Below are 20,364 nucleotides of genomic sequence, written 5' to 3'. Positions count from 1 at the left end.
CTGTAGATTTCTGATATCCAATCATTAAATTTGTGAGATATGTTCAAAGAGCATGTTAAAAAAAATAATAAATATTGCCAAGAGAGGGCATAATACATCTAAGACTTATATTATTAAAAGTTTTCACACAGACTAAAAAAATAAATATATTTTTGATGACTACTACATATCTGTAAGATTTAGATAGAACCTTATTAACCCTTAAGATGCGATAAACACATATCTGTGAATCCACTGGAGTGCCACGAACACATTTTCGTGCAATGGTCATACAGCTATTGTTATGCCTATTGCATTTTGAGGAGTGATTCCCTTTTTTTATGAATTCAACAATTAAATATAGACTCTTTGAAAAAGAATTGGCACTCGCTGATTACACTGAATGGCACATTAAGATTTAAAATTCATACCAAAGCTTTCATTGGCCGTAACAAGCTTCCTCTGAAGACAAACAGAACCCTGTAAAGCAACAGTACTTAAGGCCCTATCTCACCAACGGAGACGTCGCCGCGACAGTCTCCAACTTATCAGTCGCTGCAGTCGCGGAGACGTCTTGGTGACAAAAATGGCTTGTGCTCTCACCAAGGAGACATCTCTGCGTTGTCTCAGAGACATCTCCAGAGCAGGTGACAAGCACTAGCCCGACAGTCGCGGCGATGTTGCGGGAAAGTCTCCAAGTACAGTCGCTGCGACGTCCTTGAGACATTTCTGAATTGCGAGTCTCCGAGACGTTTCAGGCAGTCTCGGTGACGTCTCCAAGATGGTTCCGGGCAGTCACGGTGACTTGGCTGGTAGTTTGCCAGGGTCTCCAAAAGGTTGCTGAGACGTCGCTGAGACGTATCCGAGACTTCCTCCTGCCTATATACACTTAGGTCTACAGCTACATATATCATTTGTATTTCTGACACCAGACAGTCAAGAACTCTCACCATGGACATCTGTAATGATGTTGATAAGCTGTTAGAACAGGATCCCTCCCCGGATGATGAGAAGAAGAATTTTTCATGGGATTTGTCATAGAATTCGGGATGATCCTCCCAAAAGTCGGCCATTATCTGCTGCTGTTCTTGTTTCCAGTCAAACTGTTTGGCCTCTTTGGCCATGTTGGCATCGAAAGCTTCCTCGACAGCAACAGCTGCTTCAAAAACTTGTTCCTTTTTCTTGCGACTTCCACTTGCCTTGGGTGGCATGCTGGAAGGAGTGGTGGCAGCAACAATTTCAAAATAGGATCGATGGAACGTTTGAAAGATCATACACCTGACTTGGAGCAGGAGGAGGGATATCAGCACGCGTTCAGTCACGTGGTTTCTGAAGTGGGTCAAACAGTGTGAAGAAGTGTCGCGGAGACGTCTCCGCAATGTATTATAATTTTTTTTGGTCTCCAGCAGGTCTTCGCGATGTCTCTGAGACATCGCGGAGACATCGCGGCGACGTCTCAGCAGTCGCGGATATCATTAGTCTCCGAGACGTCGCAGCAACTGATGGAGACTTCTCGGAGACGTCGCGGAGACTAGAAACAGTCTCCAAAAATATTAAACATGTTTAATCTTCTTGCGACTCCTCGGAGACTCTGTAATTTTCATGAGACGTCTCAGAGATGTCGCGGAGACGTCTCTGCAACTAGCAAAATTTGTAGTCGCGAACTAGTTTCAAGCCCAGTGAGATACCCCCTTTAGTTAAGAATGTTGGATGATGACATACCTGTTTAAGACCAACGGCTACAGCTATATTTCCTGCCGGCACACTAGTAACCTCTTGATAGCTGTCTGCCATTACATACAGCAATCGGCTCACTCTTTCACTGTAATAAAAAAAATCATAATAAATTTGATCAACATTTGATTACAGGGGCAGTATTCCAGGGGGACCGGGGGCAAAATAAAGAGAAGAAAACGGAAGAGAGAAAGAAGAGCATCAAAAAGATAGGTATAGGTTGTGCAGCTCTATATTACCCCTGGAATTCAATAAGCCAGTTCGTAGTTCCTTTCTGCACATGATCAAAGATTCTACACATGATCAGAGGAAGGTCAATTGTACTAAAGTGACATGGTGCTTTGAAATGTAATGAGATAAGCACCAACTTTGATGTCTTGATTATTCATATATTCTTTTGAATTGTCGTTTTCATTTACATCCACTAAAAACAACAATGCTTCCACGAACGACTGGAATTTCACAGTTTGCAAAGTACATTGTGCAACATGCTAAGATATGCATTTAAAGAAGGGATGCAACAAATGCTTTCATTAAGTGTTCATTTGAGTGCTATTCTAGTCATCTGGTCTATTTAATTTCTTCATCCTGCTATGTAAGGCAAGCTTACGTAATACCTTGCTTTGAAATCTGCATATCATGATGAAAGAAATGAAAGGTCATTTGACCAAATTGTCCATGAAGTAACTACGAACTGGTTTATTGAGAAAAAAAAGGTAGCCTCCCCGGTCTACCCCCCCCCCATCACGATAACCTGGCATCATCCGAGTTTGATTATATTATTTTTGTTCGTATGTTTCTTTGTTTTTGATGATGATCCTTCATTGTCAGGATTTTATATCAATAAACTTTTGAATTTGAATTTTTTTGAACTATTAATTTATCTGTTCTTGGACAACATATAAACATGTTTTTTAAATAAAACTTAGGAAATTTTATAAAGAAAATATAGAACAATGATATGGCATAAAGAAATTGAAGATGTATATATTGATTATGACTATTTTCAGCCATTTAGTTACTGTAAATTCAAATCATTGCAAAGGACACTTAATATTGTAATACTCACGTGCAGTTCCTGCTGGCATTATAAATGGCCGATTGTGGTTTAAGTATTCCAGAGTAGACTCTAAGGAATATAAGAGGCCCCCGCTGTTTATCATGGATTATCTTGAAGGCATATGCACACAAATCTTTGCCGTAAACCTCCCTGTATGGACAAGAATAACAAATAGGAAAGGAAATTGTGTTTTATTGTCCACACTTGACTACACACTTATCGTACCAAGTGTTTACAACTGGGAGACTCACAGGACATCCTATACTCCTTTAAAGGATGTATTGAATTGGTGAAGGAGTTGACAACTGGCACTCCATAATAAGAAGCATGGTCCACGTTAACCCAGGTTTATCAGAACACCAACCCCCTGTATATATGCGGGCGCGTCGTGGTCTAGTGGTTCTGACCCTCCCCTTTCAAACAGAGGGTCGTGGGTTCAAATCCTAGCCATTGCGTGTTTTCCTTCAGCAAGAAATTTATCAACATGGTGCTGCACTCAACCCAGGTGAGGTAAATGGGCACCCGCAGGAAGTAATTCCTCAAAAAGCTGTGCACACCAGAATCGGTAGACTAGCTTAGCCGGGGTAATATACATGTAGGAGCGCCTTGATCACCTAGCAAGGAGGATACGTGCACTATACAAATACTATGTTATTTATTTATTATTATATAGGTAGGAATTTATATATACTAAAAGCAGTTTTGGAAATTAAAACTTGTTTTTAATCTTACACCAGAGGGTCCTTGTTATAGAGAGGACTTGGCAGATAGTTGTTTACAGCATCCATCAGTAGCTGGACTCCTTTATTCTTCAAAGAGCTGCCGCAAAGGATCGGTAAACCTCTCTGATGAAATGTGACATTCCTTATTGCTCTCATAAGCTGTTATCATTTCATATAAGATACAACAAGCAGACAAAACAGAGATGAGCGACTACTGCACAGTAAAAGTAAATTATTTGAAATCAGTAGATTAAAGAAAACTGTGATTCTGAGGAATTTCCCAAGCATAGGCTAATTATTACAGATCATTGTCATTTTTTAAAAGCTGTTCTATACTTAAATTTGGATTTTTACTTGATAAACGCTACAATGTATTTTTCAATGTAGGTTTGTATTTGTTAATAATATTTGTGTTTACTTCAACGTGAAGATTACCTTAAATGAATAGGGTCTCAATGAATTACAGTATCATTATCATTATTGACTCAACCCCTCAGCCATGCTGGTTGATATTATACATACAATTTGAATTTTGCATAAGGAATGAGAGTAACTCACATCTTGTGATGAAATATGAAGAGGATTGAAGCTGGGGCTACTGAGAATTTTGTCTGCAAACTCATCATTTAAATCTGCTACCTGTTATATCAAGTAATAAGAAAAATAGAGACTTAAGTAAATAATAAATACATCAGAAATATTCACTAATCAAAACAGAAATAAGATTAAGAAGGAAAACACAAAACATTTTCATAATGCTTAATGTGAGTATTTCTGAGCACTGAAACAGAAGAAAATCTTATTCATAAGAAAGTTATATTGTAAACATGTTAATTGATATAAATCAATTCACTTTACATTTAATCTTTTTCAAAACAGAGTGTCAAATTGAATTAAATAATTCATCTTCAGATCTTAAACAAGTCAAAGGTATCAATGTTTCATTTTTTCACCAACCATTTTAATTATTTCTTCTTTAAGGGGGTATTTGTAATGTAATATCAAGCACCTCAGAGATGAGCTGGGGTAGAGAAAGAAATTTCTCAATAAAAAAAAGAAGAAAGTTTTACTTGATACCATTCTGATATCTTCTCATGAGGGTTGTATGATCATACCTGTATTTTCTAAGACCATGTGCTTACCAAATGGGAAGATTGTCCAGTGTAAATAAAAGGTGCCATTTGAAAAAAAAACTTGTAAAATTCATAAGAATAGTAATGTTGTACTCCTCTAAATCATTTATTGATGAAAGGTGTTTTGATAATACAGTTACCAGAGTGAATGTAACTACTAGAAGTGGCAGGATGGTTAAACAATCAGTGCGTTATACAATATAATTGCGTTAAACACAGTAAAATATTAATTTATATTAGATAGCCAAGACAGATAGCCAAGCGCGATTGGTCCATAGCGCGTCACGTGATATGATTGAAATCAATGTATTTTCCCAGCCGGTCCACCTTCGATGAATATATTGACCAACCGGTCCATGAATATATTTTTCTACGTGTATGGCGCCCTCTTGTGGATTAGATGTTACCATGCATCATCGGCCTGCCTTGGGACCTGGACCTGGACTGGGCTCGAACTTAGATTTAGATCTAGGGCTAGGCCTAAACAAAGTTGATTTGAATAGAATAGGGTCATTCACTGCGTTAGACTAACGTTACTTAGATATCTATAGATCAAGATCTAACGTTAGATCTATACCAGTTCAATCAATCACTGTGAATATCATAAACATGCTGCACGCATCGTTAGGCCTAACTTTATCTTCATCATTAGAGGCTATCTAATATAACAGATATTGACTGATGGGATGTGCAAAAAAAAACATTCTTTGGACCACCGAAAGGATTAATATTTCCCTCGTGACCATATTTTAATATAAAAATATAACCCCTCGGGAAAATACAAATCCGGCGGTCCAAAGAATGTGTATATTACACACCCTATTAGTCAATATCTGTATAATAGCGGGTTTTATTGTTGTTGTTGTATTAACCTTTTGCAACATATATTTTTAAAACACAAACAATTGTACTCATCATTGTAAATATGTTCATTTTATTATATGCATATTCATTATTGTAAATATGTTCATTTTATATGCATATTCATTATTGAAAATATGTTCATTTTTACAAGCAAACTCATGATTTTGAATATGTTCATTTTTATATACATGTTCATTATTGTAAATATGTTCTTGTTGAGACTCTCATACTCCCGATCGGGGGTCGATAGAGTTTAATAAAATCTTATCTTACCTGTTCTACTAGGTCCACCCTAGCATCATTAGCTTGATTTATTATGCCGGTATCCTGGCTTTCTGACAAAGGACAATGATTCAATCGGGACCCATCATCAATACCTTTACTAGGAGCAGGCCATGTGACGGTTTCCATGGAAACAAGATCGATGACTCCTACTAATACTTTTGACTCCATGACTGGTAGCTGTAAACAGAATAAATGTAGAGAATTAATAATAATAACAAGCATTTATATAGCGCCATCTATCTAGAAATATTCTATTCCGAGGTGCGTTGTTATTATCATTATTATCCCGGCTTTAGCTTGAGCTGCCTTTCAGCGCTCATGCATTCAAGGACCTCACCTAGGTTGAAAGCAGCACAATGTGGATAAATTTCTTGCTGAAGGAAATTATGCCATGGCTGGGATTTGAACCCACAACCCTCTGTTTCAAAGTCAGAAGACTTATCCACTGGGCCACAATGCTCCATGGTTTTATATACTTGCTTATGAAATTCTCATGAAAAAAAATATGTTTAACCGACTGAAAGTACATCTTGAAATAATTTCAGTAAAGAAATGGGAGAGAAAATAGTATTCCTGAAGACGACAAGAAAACACTTGTCGAAACTTCAAAGAGTTTGAGTGGTCCTTTTTAGGACCAACATATGCCCACAAAAGAATACATAGTGTACCGTGAAACCAATACATTCTAAAATCAGTGCTAAATATCAAAGATGGGAAAGTTGGTCACCACAAAAATCAATGGTAATGATATTGAAAAGATTTGCCTTTTGAAAGTTTCTTCAGTTCAGGAAATTGAGAGTTTGGAGATGCAGATGTCTTCGCTTGATCGATATTGTCAAAAAAGAATCATACACTCGTCTTAAAGGGATGCTCCAGGCTGATATTATTTACATCTAAATAAGTAGAGTAAAATTTACAGAGAAAAATGCTGAAAATTTCATCAAAATCGGATAACAAATAACAAATTTATTGAATTTTAATGATTTGCATTATTCTGGAAAAAACAGTTCCAGGTATGTCTTTATGAATATTCATTAAGAGGGCTGATGATGTCACATCCCTACTCTCCTTTTTCTTATGTAGTTACATGAAATTATAATTGTTTCGTTCTTTCATAAATGTGTAAATGATGTGTCTCCTTTAAGATGAAAAAAAGTTGCAGCAAAAATAACTAAAACACTTAATCAGTTGTCAATCCAATTGTTATAGTTCTTGGTAAATTTTTTTTTAATAAACATAATTTCATATAATAAAATACAAAAGAACAAGGCGGGATAGGACATCATAGCCCACCTAATTAATATTCATGAAGACATGCCTAGAACTGTTTCACCGGAATAATGAAATCTTTAAAATTCAATAACTTTTTTATTTGTTATCAGATTTTGATCATATTTTCAGCATTTTGCTTTGCGAATTTTACTCGATTTATTGAGACATATATATCGTCACCCCGGAGCATCCCTTTAAGTTATGAACTGGCTTTAGGGGCTTACCTGTAGAAGTAATGGTGTAGTGTTTAGTTTATCCCTAATGGATGTTAGGCACATATCTACGTTGGCGGCAGGTTTGTCCATCTTGTTCAAGAATCCTATCCTAGGTATGCCATGGTGGTTGGCCTGGTCCCACACTGTCAAGGTTTGAGCCTTCAATCAAGACGAAGAAAAGTTTCAGAATATGGTCCCATTTTCAATACAAGAGTAAAAACAGTCAAAATAAAGCAAGACATTTCAAGAACTTAACGTTTTAATGTTGATGACACCACCACTGTTAGAAAAGAGGTGCAGATTGTCTGGCTCTGCTCTGAAGGCAAGACAAAAACTTTCAAAAAATTTGCAAAGCATCTAATCCATTTTAAAAAATGCAACAAAAAAAAAACACCTTAGAATTTACCAAATATTATTCAAATTCATATTATAGCACTTTGAAACGGATTTCAAATGTATATTTGAGTCAAGCATTAATTAAATTTAAATACAAAATTGTATTTGACTTCTAAAAACAGGGAAGATCTCATTCCAAAGTCTACTTAAAAGTTGATCTACAATACACAAACGAGCACAAGGGGACAAATCCAAAGGGTTTGCCTACAAAGATTTGGAATGACCTTACCTACTTCATGAAAGTGCAGATACACTTACTTTATTATGAGTTTCTTTATGCAATATATTTCCATGATGCATTTGTTTTTGCAATATTGATCATTTTTGCATTTATTTGAAAAGACTACATCATTCAACTACTATGAATTAACAGTGTGTATTTATGTAAAATCTGTTGTTTGCATAAAGGAAGGGTAAGAGATATGAAATATCAGGATAAGGGTGAATGAGATTATTTCAGTACCTCAACTCCAGCTGATGCATCTAATACAGCTACAGCACCGTCCAATACCCTCAGACATCGTTCAACCTCCATGGTGAAATCTACATGACCTGGTAAGACATAAAAAAATTAAAATGCAGACATATCTGAACTCTAAAACAATTTAGTATTAAAACTAGATTTTTCTCTCAATATTTGAGTGTTTCAAGAAGATTTAAGTCTAATACAAAATTTCATTTTAAATTTGTAAAGCAGAACTCAAATGTTTTTTAGTCTACTTTTTATACCTTTTTTTATATGTACGATTCATCGATGTATTGTATGAACTGATTTTTTATGAAATATTTTTGTCAATTATCATCAATAAAAGAACCCTGTGGAAGGGTAAAAATAAAAATATAAGAACTCAATTCTAACTATCTAAAAATAAACACCTCAAACATTAATATGGACTTTCAATCTTTCACATACAATGTGTCCATTCTGAGTAGTCTTCTTACCAGGTGTATCTATAAGATTTATTCTGTGGTCCTTCCAGGGGAATGTTACTGCTGCCGATGTGATGGTGATCCCTCGATCTCTCTCCTGTGGCATGTAATCTGTAACTGTATCGCCATCATCAACATCTACAAATAGAAAATATCGTTACTATGTAAAATTTAAGCCAAAAATTCATACAAAACTGACAGTTTGAATACAACATTCGCAACAACAAAATGAATCATATCACATGTCAAATAAAGATATTCATATTCTTGATCTAAACAGATTCCTCCTTTTAAGAATGGAACTATGATTAAAAAAATAACACTTTCTGATCTTAACATTAGAAATCAGAAATAGTTATTACCGATGATTTTGCATTTTCAATTTCATTTAGGAAGATTTTTGGAAATGTTTCTATGGAATGTAATGCTGGGTAGATTTCTGAAAAGCTTTAAAAAGTTTAATGTTTAACCTGTACTAATAATAAGTACTAATAATAATTACATTTTTTAATACATAGTGCTTAATATTAGCGTTTCAAAGCATTTAAATTTATTTATTACCAAGGATATTAGATCCATTGCACTTCCACACATAAAGTGCACCATCTCCCCTCCCTGGGTAGCAACCAGGCCATGCAACCATTTAAATCAGTGTACAGATGCCAATCTAATCACAATGACATTAACATCCCATCAGGTATCCATTTAACACCTGGGTGGAAAGCGACTTATGTGGATAAGTGCCCTGCCAAAGAATACTATCACAGGGTGCGTCCGAATCGGAGCATTCCAACAAGAGTTCCACGACTCAATTGCTAGGCATACTACACAGACTTTCACATCCTTCTGGGAACCCATGCACACCGGGGTGGAGAGTGGTAAAGTGTGGACTGAGGCTTTGCCAAAGGACGCTAGGCCATTGTCAATTTCGAACACACCACCCTCTGATTGCAAGGCGAGAGTCAGAAGCGCTACACCATTAAATGGATCACATTTGACAATCCATGTACTGTCACGGCCCTGTTAAGGAACCAGTAAATAAGAGAAGGAGATCTTAGGACAAGAGATCAAATAATAGACTTTTAAGACTTTGAATTTATTTTAAGTACATTTAATTCAATTACAAACCAGTTCTTTGATGTCACATATCAGTGAAATTCCATTATCAATGAATTAACTATATCAAATTAAACAATGAATTTCTTTTTGGCGAAATTGATCTGAAATGAAATCTAAATAAATCACCCAAACACTCACTCAATCAAGCACATTCATACAAGGGGAAAACCTGAAAAAGTTCAAGGATGGGCCCGATGTCCATGTGGCATGCCAAAACACAAAAGTCCAACGATATTGATATCACGCATGTGCGATGTCCGGATCCACCGACGCGACGACTCCTCGACGATTCCGTAGCGTCCCACCGGAGACAGCGCCCTCTGACGTCTACGTTGCATGTATCGGGGAATGTTCGACTGTCCTTCTGACGTCATACTATCAGCAGTTTTAAACCACAAGTAAAACTCACCGCACGTGAGTTTTCCAAGCAAAAAGAAATGTATTCGAACTGAAGTGTAGGTTTAGTTGTGTCATCTTCGACAACAGAAATTAGCAAACACTGGCTTCAAACAAGAAAACATAAACCATCTTAGCTTTCCTTAAGCTTGCTGGCAAGAACTGAAACAGAACATGTTTGAATAAACACAAGAAACGTAATGACGGGTTCCTAACCAAACGCACGTAGCCTTGCCCGATCTAACGTGACGGGTGTGGCTCGTGACCTTTACCCCAAACTAATTTGCGTAATTTATGTTACCACGGGCAAGCGGTCATAAAGAATAGAGTTCTACAACAGTGATCACCTATTACAGCAGATCGCTCGCTGCAAAGTACTCGCTTTCACAGCTTTACTTAATCAAATCCTTGAAAATTATTCTAGCTCCTTAAGCTAAATTAGGAATATAAATCACAAAATGTTAATTTTGAATATCCACTTGTGACATTTGCCCCTCAACCTAAAATTGACATTTTGATTTATTTTCTCGTAACCTTTCTTTCACAAGTATTAAATTAACGTAAATATCTGCATTTTTTTTATACACAACTCTGCTTTTAAACTGCAAAAAAAAACAACTCAAAATAGCCACAAGAAAAATTACCATACACTGATTTACTCAGGGCATCGACTCAAGTAGTCTGCCCCAATGTTTTCTGAGCCTTTGATTATTTCCACAACATATTGATGAGCCTGCATTGCCAGTGCCCAGCGCATCACTCGTGGGTTTTTTGTTTGCATCTTTGACAGATTGGCTAACGGAAAATGGTCGGTTTGCAGCCTGAATTTTCGTCCTAGCAAGAAATATGCAAATTTCTTGATTGCCCAAACTAGCGCAAGACACTCGCGCTCGATGATTGGATATGCGCGTTCTCTAGCATTCAACTTACGACTTGCGAACTGGATTGGGTACAACACCTCCTCATGTGGTTGCAACAATACCGCACCAATACCTACATCCGAAGCATCCGTACGGAGTACAAATTCCTTCGTGAAGTCTGGTAGATGAAGAATTGGAAACTTACCTATACGTTCCTTCAGAACCCGAAAGGCTGTCTCTTGTGCCTCACCCCAACTTACCTTGTTTGGTGCCTTGTCCTTCGTTAGATCTGTCAAGGGTGCAGCTATTACCGCCATGTTTGGAATGAACTTTCTGTAATAACTTGCTAGGCCTATGAAAGCTCTTACCTCCTTCTTAGTCGTCGGCCTCGTCGCCTTGAGCATCTTGTCGACTCCTTCCTGAGTAGGTGTGACTTCACCTTTTCCAACCATGTGTCCTAGGAATTCGATTGTGGTGCAACCGAAGTGGCACTTGGTTGGCCTTGCTGTGAGATTAGCGTCACGAAGTGCTGCAAGTACTCTCCTGACATCATCGACATGTTCATTCCACGTAGAACTGTAGATCAGGATATCGTCTATGTAGTTGACGACGTGTGGTATCCCGTGAAGTAGAATTCTCATCATCCTCGTGAAGAGAGCTGGGGCATTAACCATGCCAAACGGGAGGACTCTGAATTGATACTGGCCATCCGCAGTTACAAAGGAAGTTTTCTCTCTGTCTTTAGCCTGAACAGGTATTTGCCAATATCCTTTGCACAAATCAATCTTTGAGAAGAACTTTGCCCCTCCTACATCTGCAAGTATCTCCTCCATGTTTGGTATTGGCTCATTGTCCACCACGGTTACGGCGTTTAACTTCCGATAGTCTACACAAAAACGATTCTTACCGTCCTTCTTCTGTACAATGACGACGGGTGACGCAAATGGGGACGTAGACTTCTCGATGATTCCCATCTTCAACATCAGATCGACCTCTTTCTTGATTGTGTCTCGGAGCGCTTGTGGGACTTGGTAAGGTCTTGAACGTACATATGATTGAGTGCTCAGGTTCACGCTGTGACTGATGATGTCCGTCTGACCAGGTACATCTGTCATAACATCTGCGAATTCTTGAATAAGCTTCTCCATTTTCGTTCGCTGTACTTCACCAATTCCTTCACCAAACCTCACATCCCCAACTCCTTCAGTTTGCTCCATTGACGGGAAGGAAAGCCCTAATACACCATCACCGTACTCCTTATCGTCGTCATCAACAATGACTTGAATTGCATTACCTATTTCCAGAGGTACCTCACCTCCATCATGATGTGCATCTTCCTCAACGTCGTGGTCATTGTTATCGATATTGTCGTCATCCCCCTTGGCATCATGGTGAACATCCTCAACGTTATCGATATTCTCCTCGAGGTCGTCGACTTGCTCGTCCCGCAATCTCTCTACATACAGCTTCATGAGGTTAGCGTGGAATGTCTTCCTCTTCTTGCCGATCTGCAGCACATAGTTGTGGCGAGCAGCCTTGCTTACTACGTCAAACGGACCCTTCCACTGCATCAAGAGCTTGTTCGAACTAGTAGGGAGAAGTAACAGCACTCGATCGCCGCACTCAAATCTCCGCTCTCTAGCCTTCACATCGAAATGCTTCTTGTATTTCCTCGACGACTTCTCAAGCTCAGCCTTTGCCACTTTACAAGTCATCTCCAGTCTGTCCTGTAAGTCAAGAACATATTGGTAAGTAGATTTCACATCCTCTTCCGCTATTTCTTCGGACCATAATTCCTTCAAGATCGTTATAGGACCCCTAACTGCCCTTCCATACATTAGCTCGAAGGGTGAATACCCTAAACTCTCATGAGGGACTTCGCGGTATGCAAATAAGAGGGCTGGTAAATACCTGTCCCAATCCTTCGGACATTCCTGGCACATTCTCCTAAGCATTTGCTTCAATGTACCGTTGAACCTTTCACAGGCACCATTTGCCATAGGGTGATAAGGGGTTGTGTGAAACTGCTTAACCCCAAGTAAGCGTGACACTTCCCTCATTACTCCTGACACAAACTGGGTGCCATTATCAGAAAGAATTTCGTTTGGAATTCCTAACCTAGAAAAGACTTCCATTAGAGCCTCAGCTACCCTCTCTGCCTCAATACTCGGCAGGGCTACAGCTTCAGGATATCGCGTAGCTAGATCAACAATCGTTAGGATGTATCGATTACCTCGATCTGTTATAGGTTGAAGGGGACCTACCAAATCTACTGCTATTCTCCTGAAACATGTATCAATAAGGGGTGGCATAACTAAAGGTACTTTACCGACCTTTCCTTTAGGAGTAGTGCGTTGACAAGGGTCACATGACGCACAGTACCGTCTGACGTCCGATTGTAATCCAGGCCAGTAGAACTGGGACATTATCCGTTCAGTAGTCTTCTTCGCCTTGAGATGTCCTGCCAGCGCCGAGTCGTGAGCAAGCCGCATAACCTGGTTTCTGTAAGGCTTCGGAACTACCAACTGGGTGTACACCTGTCTGTTGACCTGTGGGAATGACTGATATTCACGAAGAAGGAGACCATTTTTATAGAAATAACGCACTTTACTGCCTTTCCCAACAGTTTTAGCCTCACCTCCGTCGGCAGCAATTTTCCGAAGTTTCTCCAGAGACTTGTCTTCTTGCTGGGAGGTGATTATGTCCTTTCTAGTAGCTGTGATCTCAGGCTCTCCTGCAGATCCAATTGGCCTCCATGGCTCCTTCTCACATTGCCTCATTCCACGCGTCTTTACTCCTGCTCCCTGAATGGCTACATCTGGTTCCGTCGTCTCTGCGCTGATATCAGTGGACGACTCGTTAGCATCCTCGGGTGGAACATAGCGTTGACCATTATCATTGACTTCTAACTTCTCGCCCGCCTCCAAAGTCAGTTCCTCAGTGTGATCCTGTAGTTTCTTTGCTCCTGGAATATTACCAATTATAACATCATAGAGTGGGTTATTCATGCAAAGGGCATTCACCTTACCTGTAAATACAGGACTTTTTACCTCCACTGTTGCAATTGGCACATATCTTACCGTTCTATCTATGAGCAGGCATAACTGTTTCTCACCAGTAAAGTTTTCCTCATCTACTAACCCAGAACGGACAATCACAATACTACTTCCAGAATCCCGCAGTACACTTGCTGGCTTACCATCCAGCATGCCTTTATATACTGGCATATCAGTACCTACCGTGCATCCAGCACTAATAACCGGAAGTTTATGCCCACACTGTAGGGTTACAGCCTGCGATTGATCACTAAAACCCATACTATGATAACCACATTCCTTAATGTCAGAACCCGGACAAGATCCAGCAATACAAGCACCAACAATTTGCTTGCGCGCCCCTGACTGAAATGAGACTGGTTGCTTACCCTTGATATCTCGCTTGCGATCTGGACACTTGTTCGCTAAATGTCCCTGCTTTCCACAGGCATAACAAGGGCCTTTAGTGTTTTGACTCTTTTCATGTCGTTCATTTCCATTGAAACTTTTACGCGCCTTCTCACCACTCTGCGCGTTCCTACTGGAACCACGTGATGTAGTTCCATGCGCTGCACTATATTTCTCTGCAATATCAATCAATTCCGATAAACTTTTAGGGCTACGCTCCCTAATGAAAACTGCAGTTGAGCGATCACAACTTTCAAGAACTTGATCCATAACCAATAGTTCAAGTAATGTATCATAAGATGCATCTCTCCCGCTTAACTCTACCCAGCGCTTCGCGTAATTGCTTAATCTAGCAGCGTATTGCTTAAATGTTTCAGAACTGCCACGTTTCGCATCCCGAAATCGTTGGCGAAATCCCTCGCTTGTTAAGGCAAAATGCTGCAGCAGCGTAGATTTCAAAGCTCTATAATTGCTTGCGTCTTCAGTGGGCATCCGAGTATAGACTTCTAAAGCCTGACCTGTCAGCAGATTACCTAATGCGCATGCCCAATATTCCATCGGCCATTTCTGCAAATTTGCATGACGCTCGAACCTTAGAATATAAGCATCTAACTCATCAGAGTCTGCTCTGAACACTGGCATGCTCGGCACGTTCCCTGGAAGACCCTTGGTTACATTCTGTTTTTCTCTTAATTGAGCTAATTCTATTTCATGTTCTCTTTCCTTTTCACGTTCTTGTCTTTCCCTCATCCGTTCCTCACGCTCAGCATTTTGTTGCTGACGTTTTTCTTCCTTTAGTTGATTTTCTTTGGACTCTACATAATCTAATAATTCTTTACCTTCAAGGCCACATTTCTGACCCAACTTCATAAATGCCTCAATTTCCATATTTGCGAGAGGTCAATAACAGATATAAACAATTGATAGATTAGCCAGTGATAAACTCAGTAAACCTACAAACGCCAAACTAGAACAAAGTCAAAGCCTGTCTGTTCGATTCTCTATCCTACAAAAATCACCTTCTCCCGGACAAGCCCCCATTGTCACGGCCCTGTTAAGGAACCAGTAAATAAGAGAAGGAGATCTTAGGACAAGAGATCAAATAATAGACTTTTAAGACTTTGAATTTATTTTAAGTACATTTAATTCAATTACAAACCAGTTCTTTGATGTCACATATCAGTGAAATTCCATTATCAATGAATTAACTATATCAAATTAAACAATGAATTTCTTTTTGGCGAAATTGATCTGAAATGAAATCTAAATAAACCACCCAAACACTCACTCAATCAAGCACATTCATACAAGGGGAAAACCTGAAAAAGTTCAAGGATGGGCCCGATGTCCATGTGGCATGCCAAAACACAAAAGTCCAACGATATTGATATCACGCATGTGCGATGTCCGGATCCACCGACGCGACGACTCCTCGACGATTCCGTAGCGTCCCACCGGAGACAGCGCCCTCTGACGTCTACGTTGCATGTATCGGGGAATGTTCGACTGTCCTTCTGACGTCATACTATCAGCAGCTTTAAACCACAAGTAAAACTCACCGCACGTGAGTTTTCCAAGCAAAAAGAAATGTATTCGAACTGAAGTGTAGGTTTAGTTGTGTCATCTTCGACAACAGAAATTAGCAAACACTGGCTTCAAACAAGAAAACATAAACCATCTTAGCTTTCCTTAAGCTTGCTGGCAAGAACTGAAACAGAACATGTTTGAATAAACACAAGAAACGTAATGACGGGTTCCTAACCAAACGCACGTAGCCTTGCCCGATCTAACGTGACGGGTGTGGCTCGTGACCTTTACCCCAAACTAATTTGCGTAATTTATGTTACCACGGGCAAGCGGTCATAAAGAATAGAGTTCTACAACAGTGATCACCTATTACAGCAGATCGCTCGCTGCAAAGTACTCGCTTTCACAGCTTTACTTAATCAAATCCTTGAAAATTATTCTAGCTCCTTAAGCTAAATTAGGAATATAAATCACAAAATGTTAATTTTGAATATCCACTTGCAACATGTACGATTGAAAGATATTTGGCATTTTCAAATACAATCATCATTGTGTAACAAATTGTAGATGTTAACATATTTTCAATGTGTAATTACCAGATTCATTTGAGGAAGAAACTCTCAAAGTGACACGACAGAGTACAACATAATGACAATTGCAGTACACTGGTACAGCATTACAGTGGACCTGTATGTATAATACACTAAGATTGAACAACACCCTTCTCTTGTTCTACACTTGATCTAACACTTTACTTTAATTCTAATTTAGTCTAATGTCCAGATGGTTTCATTTCCATTTTGTCTATCAATTATTGTGAACATTGCCATATCAATAATTAACAATCCATGTAAGAGTGGGAAAGCCCACCCCTCAACAAGAATGGATGCCTTTCTTGTCACATGCATTGGAACCAGGCAATTCAAGATTCCAAGCTGTCTTTTAAGTGCTAGACATAGTTCAAAGTGCACAGTGTACAATTAAAAAAAAAGGTAGCCTATAGTCTACCTGGAAACTGGACAAAATGGTAAGATGGCTAAATGGCAATTAGATCCAATGTCTGGTAGACAAATTAAATGTAGCCGGAAAAGGATTATACCATTATACAGAACGAAAGTAGACAAAGCATGTGTAGACCAAGTCGCAGTTTCCCATTGTACTTACCTCCTAAATGCCTTGTTGTGCCTGAGTAATAAAGCATTCTCTCAGTAGTGGTAGTCTTGCCTGCATCGATATGGGCCAGGATTCCAATATTCCGGATCTTCTCAACATCAGCCGGGATTCCATTATCACCTGAAAAAATAAAAGATGATGGGTGGTAATTCATTAAGAGCTAACATCAATTTCAACAAGCTCTGTAAACCAATGAAATCTAATGAAATTGATTTTTTTTCACTTAAATTCAATTTTAACTCTTGGTGACCCCCCTCCCCTTTCCCTTGAATTCGTCAAAATTTAACCAGTGATGATTTTCACAGTATTAGTGACATCATGGTTGGGAATGAGTATAATTATTAAACTCTTCATCACATGCCATCAACTATCATTACAATCAAGCAACTAACTGGGCATACATTCCTTCATCACTCTTATTGGAAAAAAATTGATTTAAATTAGCTACAATCAATAATGGATAAAATAATAATACCAACATGCTTATATAGCGTATATAATGCGTTTCTATGGACTCAGTTGGATATTATTACCCTGACTTTAGCCCCGCAGCCATTTACAGCATGGTGCCATTTCAAGGAATAAATTCCTGCTAAGTACCCATTTTCTTTACCTGGGAAGTATTTCATAAAGCTGTTTGAAAGTTAAGAGCGACTTTAAAAATGACTGGTGATCCTTTTTTACGCGCAAAACCCTCACCGATGAACATTTTTTTGTATACATTTACCATAAGAAAGGATCACCAGTCATTCCTAAAGTAGCTCTTAACTTACGAATAGCTTTATGAAATGGCCCCCTGGGTTGAGTGTAGCAAAATATGGACCAATTTCTTGCTGAAGGAAATTACGCCATGGCTCGGACTCGAATCCACGATCCTCTTTTTCAAAGTCAGAAGACTAAATCCACTGAACCATAACACTCCAGAAAGTGGAAAATTATTCAACTTACTAGAGCTTGTTGACTTCTGCGAAATGGATGTCCATCTGATCTGTTTTCTTTTGATCTAATGAATACAAAAAGAAAATTTGATTTTGTTGTTGTTTTTTTTGTTAACTTGTACGGATATAAGAAGCAGGATCTTGTGTCTGTCATACACTGCATAATTTCAGAAAAAATAAAGGTAGCAATGTATTTTTAGCTGGGAAATTTCATCTTTATCTAGTCCATTGGATGTCTCATAGATTCGTAAATTTGAACTTGGTCATTTAATATTCTAAGAAAAAATGTATATGTATTCAAAGATTCAAAGTACCCTTCATAAGATTTGGGTTGAGGTGTCTAAGGCACCCCCAAAACAAAATTATATGATAGAAACCAAACCAAAGTATACAATAGAAAGGCGACAGATTGTTTTAGAATACATTTTGATTCTTAGTAAATTTTAACATTATCTCAAACTAGACAGTCAGAAAATAAAAAAAAAGAGAATCATCTCCCTTGTAGTCACTTAAAATTATTGAAGGAACATATTTTTCCAAATTAAGAACAAAAAAGATTTCTTACCAATGAAATGATCCATTGAGAATTCAAGTTTTTCCTGAACATTTCATCAAAATTTCAGCCTTGGCTTTCACTCACCAGAGTCTAAGAAAAGAGATGACCTGCACAATTTAAAGAAAAGATTATGGAAGAATTTGAAATACCAAAACTTTTCCTACTTAATTTTTAATAACATTTTCTTAACAAAAATGAATATTTCATATAGTAAAATAACTCTTGATTCATTGGTACAACAACAGGACCAAACTTAGTTCTCTGTTCTTACTTCTAGTCCAGTGCAAACTAGTCAAAATGCTCTTGGAGTCTTGATACTTCCAGCAGTCTCCTGGAGAAAAGGTTACCCTGGCCGGGGTTCGGAACTAATTAGCCCCCAGTAGCCCTGGAAAGCTAACAAGGAGACCCTGAAATTCTCATTGGTCCAGAAATATTTAGACCAGAAATCACGCTACGGCTAGTCCCGTGTCGTGAGTATGGTCAAATACCTAACCCATGGAGCTCCCGGGCCGCCCGGGCAGCGGGCGGGAGCTCCCTGGGTCAGGTCTGCCTGAGCTAACCCGACTGCCGAGTTGTCGCGAAATTGACTCAACACAATAAATTTAAATTACAATTCGAGTTGAAGGTCTACTCTAAAATGATAAAATGCATTAGCCAATGTAATTTAAAGCTGTACTTGCTTCTAAATATATATTTCCCCCAAGTCTTATGGTAGTTGATCATCTGGAAAAGCTCATTGGTCCCAACGAGAGATCGATTCAAGCTCACCATTTTTTTTCTTCTCTCAGATTCATTATTGCGTAATAGATTAAACTAAGGAACGCCATGAGAACCAAATATATATATTTGGTGGGGGTGGTTCAATCGAGGGTTTCTCAAGCTCCATATCCCTGTGAGCTGTGTAAATTGATATTCAGTCAGGGAACATAATTAAGGCCCTAGTTTTGCTGAGCAGTGTCATGAGTATGCAAAGCCATTAATAACATAAAAGACTTGAGGTTTTAAAAGTAGGCATATAGTATAATCCATACAAAAATAATTTTACGATTTGTCTGTTTATCTAAAAGATGAAGACTGACCAAGAAGGCTAGAATTTAAATATACCATAGACTCGAGATATGTAAAGTAATACACAGGGGCAGATCCAGTATTTTCCACTTTTCAAAGGGGGCACATTTCCCTATATGACCCTTTACTCTCAAAAGGGGGAGGGGCATACTGTTTTTCACTGGCGTAAATCCGTGTTGATGCATGGGTGGGGGATGACTGAAATTTTTTGGCATTTCTTTTTTGCAATCATGTTATTAGGTATGCAAGGAATTGTCATTGATATGTCCACAGTGGCGTACCGGTCACGGCATTGTGGGGGCACCAGCATAATTTTTTAATCACTGAGTTAAGCGCGCGAAGCTCGCTCAGTTGCCAGTTACACTGACCTAATAGAGACATTTTAAGGATCGACAATGTCATTAAACGGATATGTATCTCACTGATCAAATAATGCGAGCGCGAAGCGCGAGCTGAACTTTTTTCATATATTCACACCTTAAAAGGGACATTATAATCAAATTCGTGTAATCATAATCGGTACCTGTCTTGCTAAACAATGCGAGCGCGAAATGCAAGCTCAAATTTTCGTATATTTTGACCCCAAACAGCGAGATTTAAGGAATGTATTTTAGGAATCCATTAAGAGTATGCCGATATCTCACCATAGTCATCTAATGCGAGAGCCAAGTGCTTGCTGATTTTATTAGAATTA

General features: G+C 38.6%; 1 protein-coding gene across 1 annotated transcript in view; it reads right to left on the bottom strand.

Moving 5' to 3' along the window:
* The window catches only part of LOC121415067 (ribosome-releasing factor 2, mitochondrial-like), a 28,612-nt gene extending 9,247 nt beyond the window's left edge, over positions 1 to 19,365 (bottom strand). Inside the window, exons 1-12 of the mRNA XM_041608149.1 lie at positions 19,283 to 19,365; positions 18,612 to 18,709; positions 18,057 to 18,111; positions 17,100 to 17,228; positions 8,603 to 8,728; positions 8,124 to 8,212; positions 7,274 to 7,423; positions 5,766 to 5,954; positions 4,054 to 4,134; positions 3,506 to 3,654; positions 2,783 to 2,923; positions 1,702 to 1,801 (exon numbers count right to left, since the gene is read on the bottom strand). Coding sequence (XP_041464083.1) covers positions 1,702 to 1,801; positions 2,783 to 2,923; positions 3,506 to 3,654; positions 4,054 to 4,134; positions 5,766 to 5,954; positions 7,274 to 7,423; positions 8,124 to 8,212; positions 8,603 to 8,728; positions 17,100 to 17,228; positions 18,057 to 18,111; positions 18,612 to 18,653 — 1,251 coding nt within the window. The 5' untranslated portion in view covers positions 18,654 to 18,709; positions 19,283 to 19,365. The remainder of the gene's footprint in view (positions 1 to 1,701; positions 1,802 to 2,782; positions 2,924 to 3,505; positions 3,655 to 4,053; positions 4,135 to 5,765; positions 5,955 to 7,273; positions 7,424 to 8,123; positions 8,213 to 8,602; positions 8,729 to 17,099; positions 17,229 to 18,056; positions 18,112 to 18,611; positions 18,710 to 19,282) is intronic.
* Positions 19,366 to 20,364: the final 999 nt, after the last annotated feature.

The sequence above is a fragment of the Lytechinus variegatus genome, chromosome 5 (genome assembly GCF_018143015.1).
Source record: "Lytechinus variegatus isolate NC3 chromosome 5, Lvar_3.0, whole genome shotgun sequence".
Taxonomy (NCBI): Eukaryota; Metazoa; Echinodermata; class Echinoidea; order Temnopleuroida; family Toxopneustidae; genus Lytechinus; species Lytechinus variegatus.
This window is presented reverse-complemented; position numbering and strand designations above follow the sequence as displayed.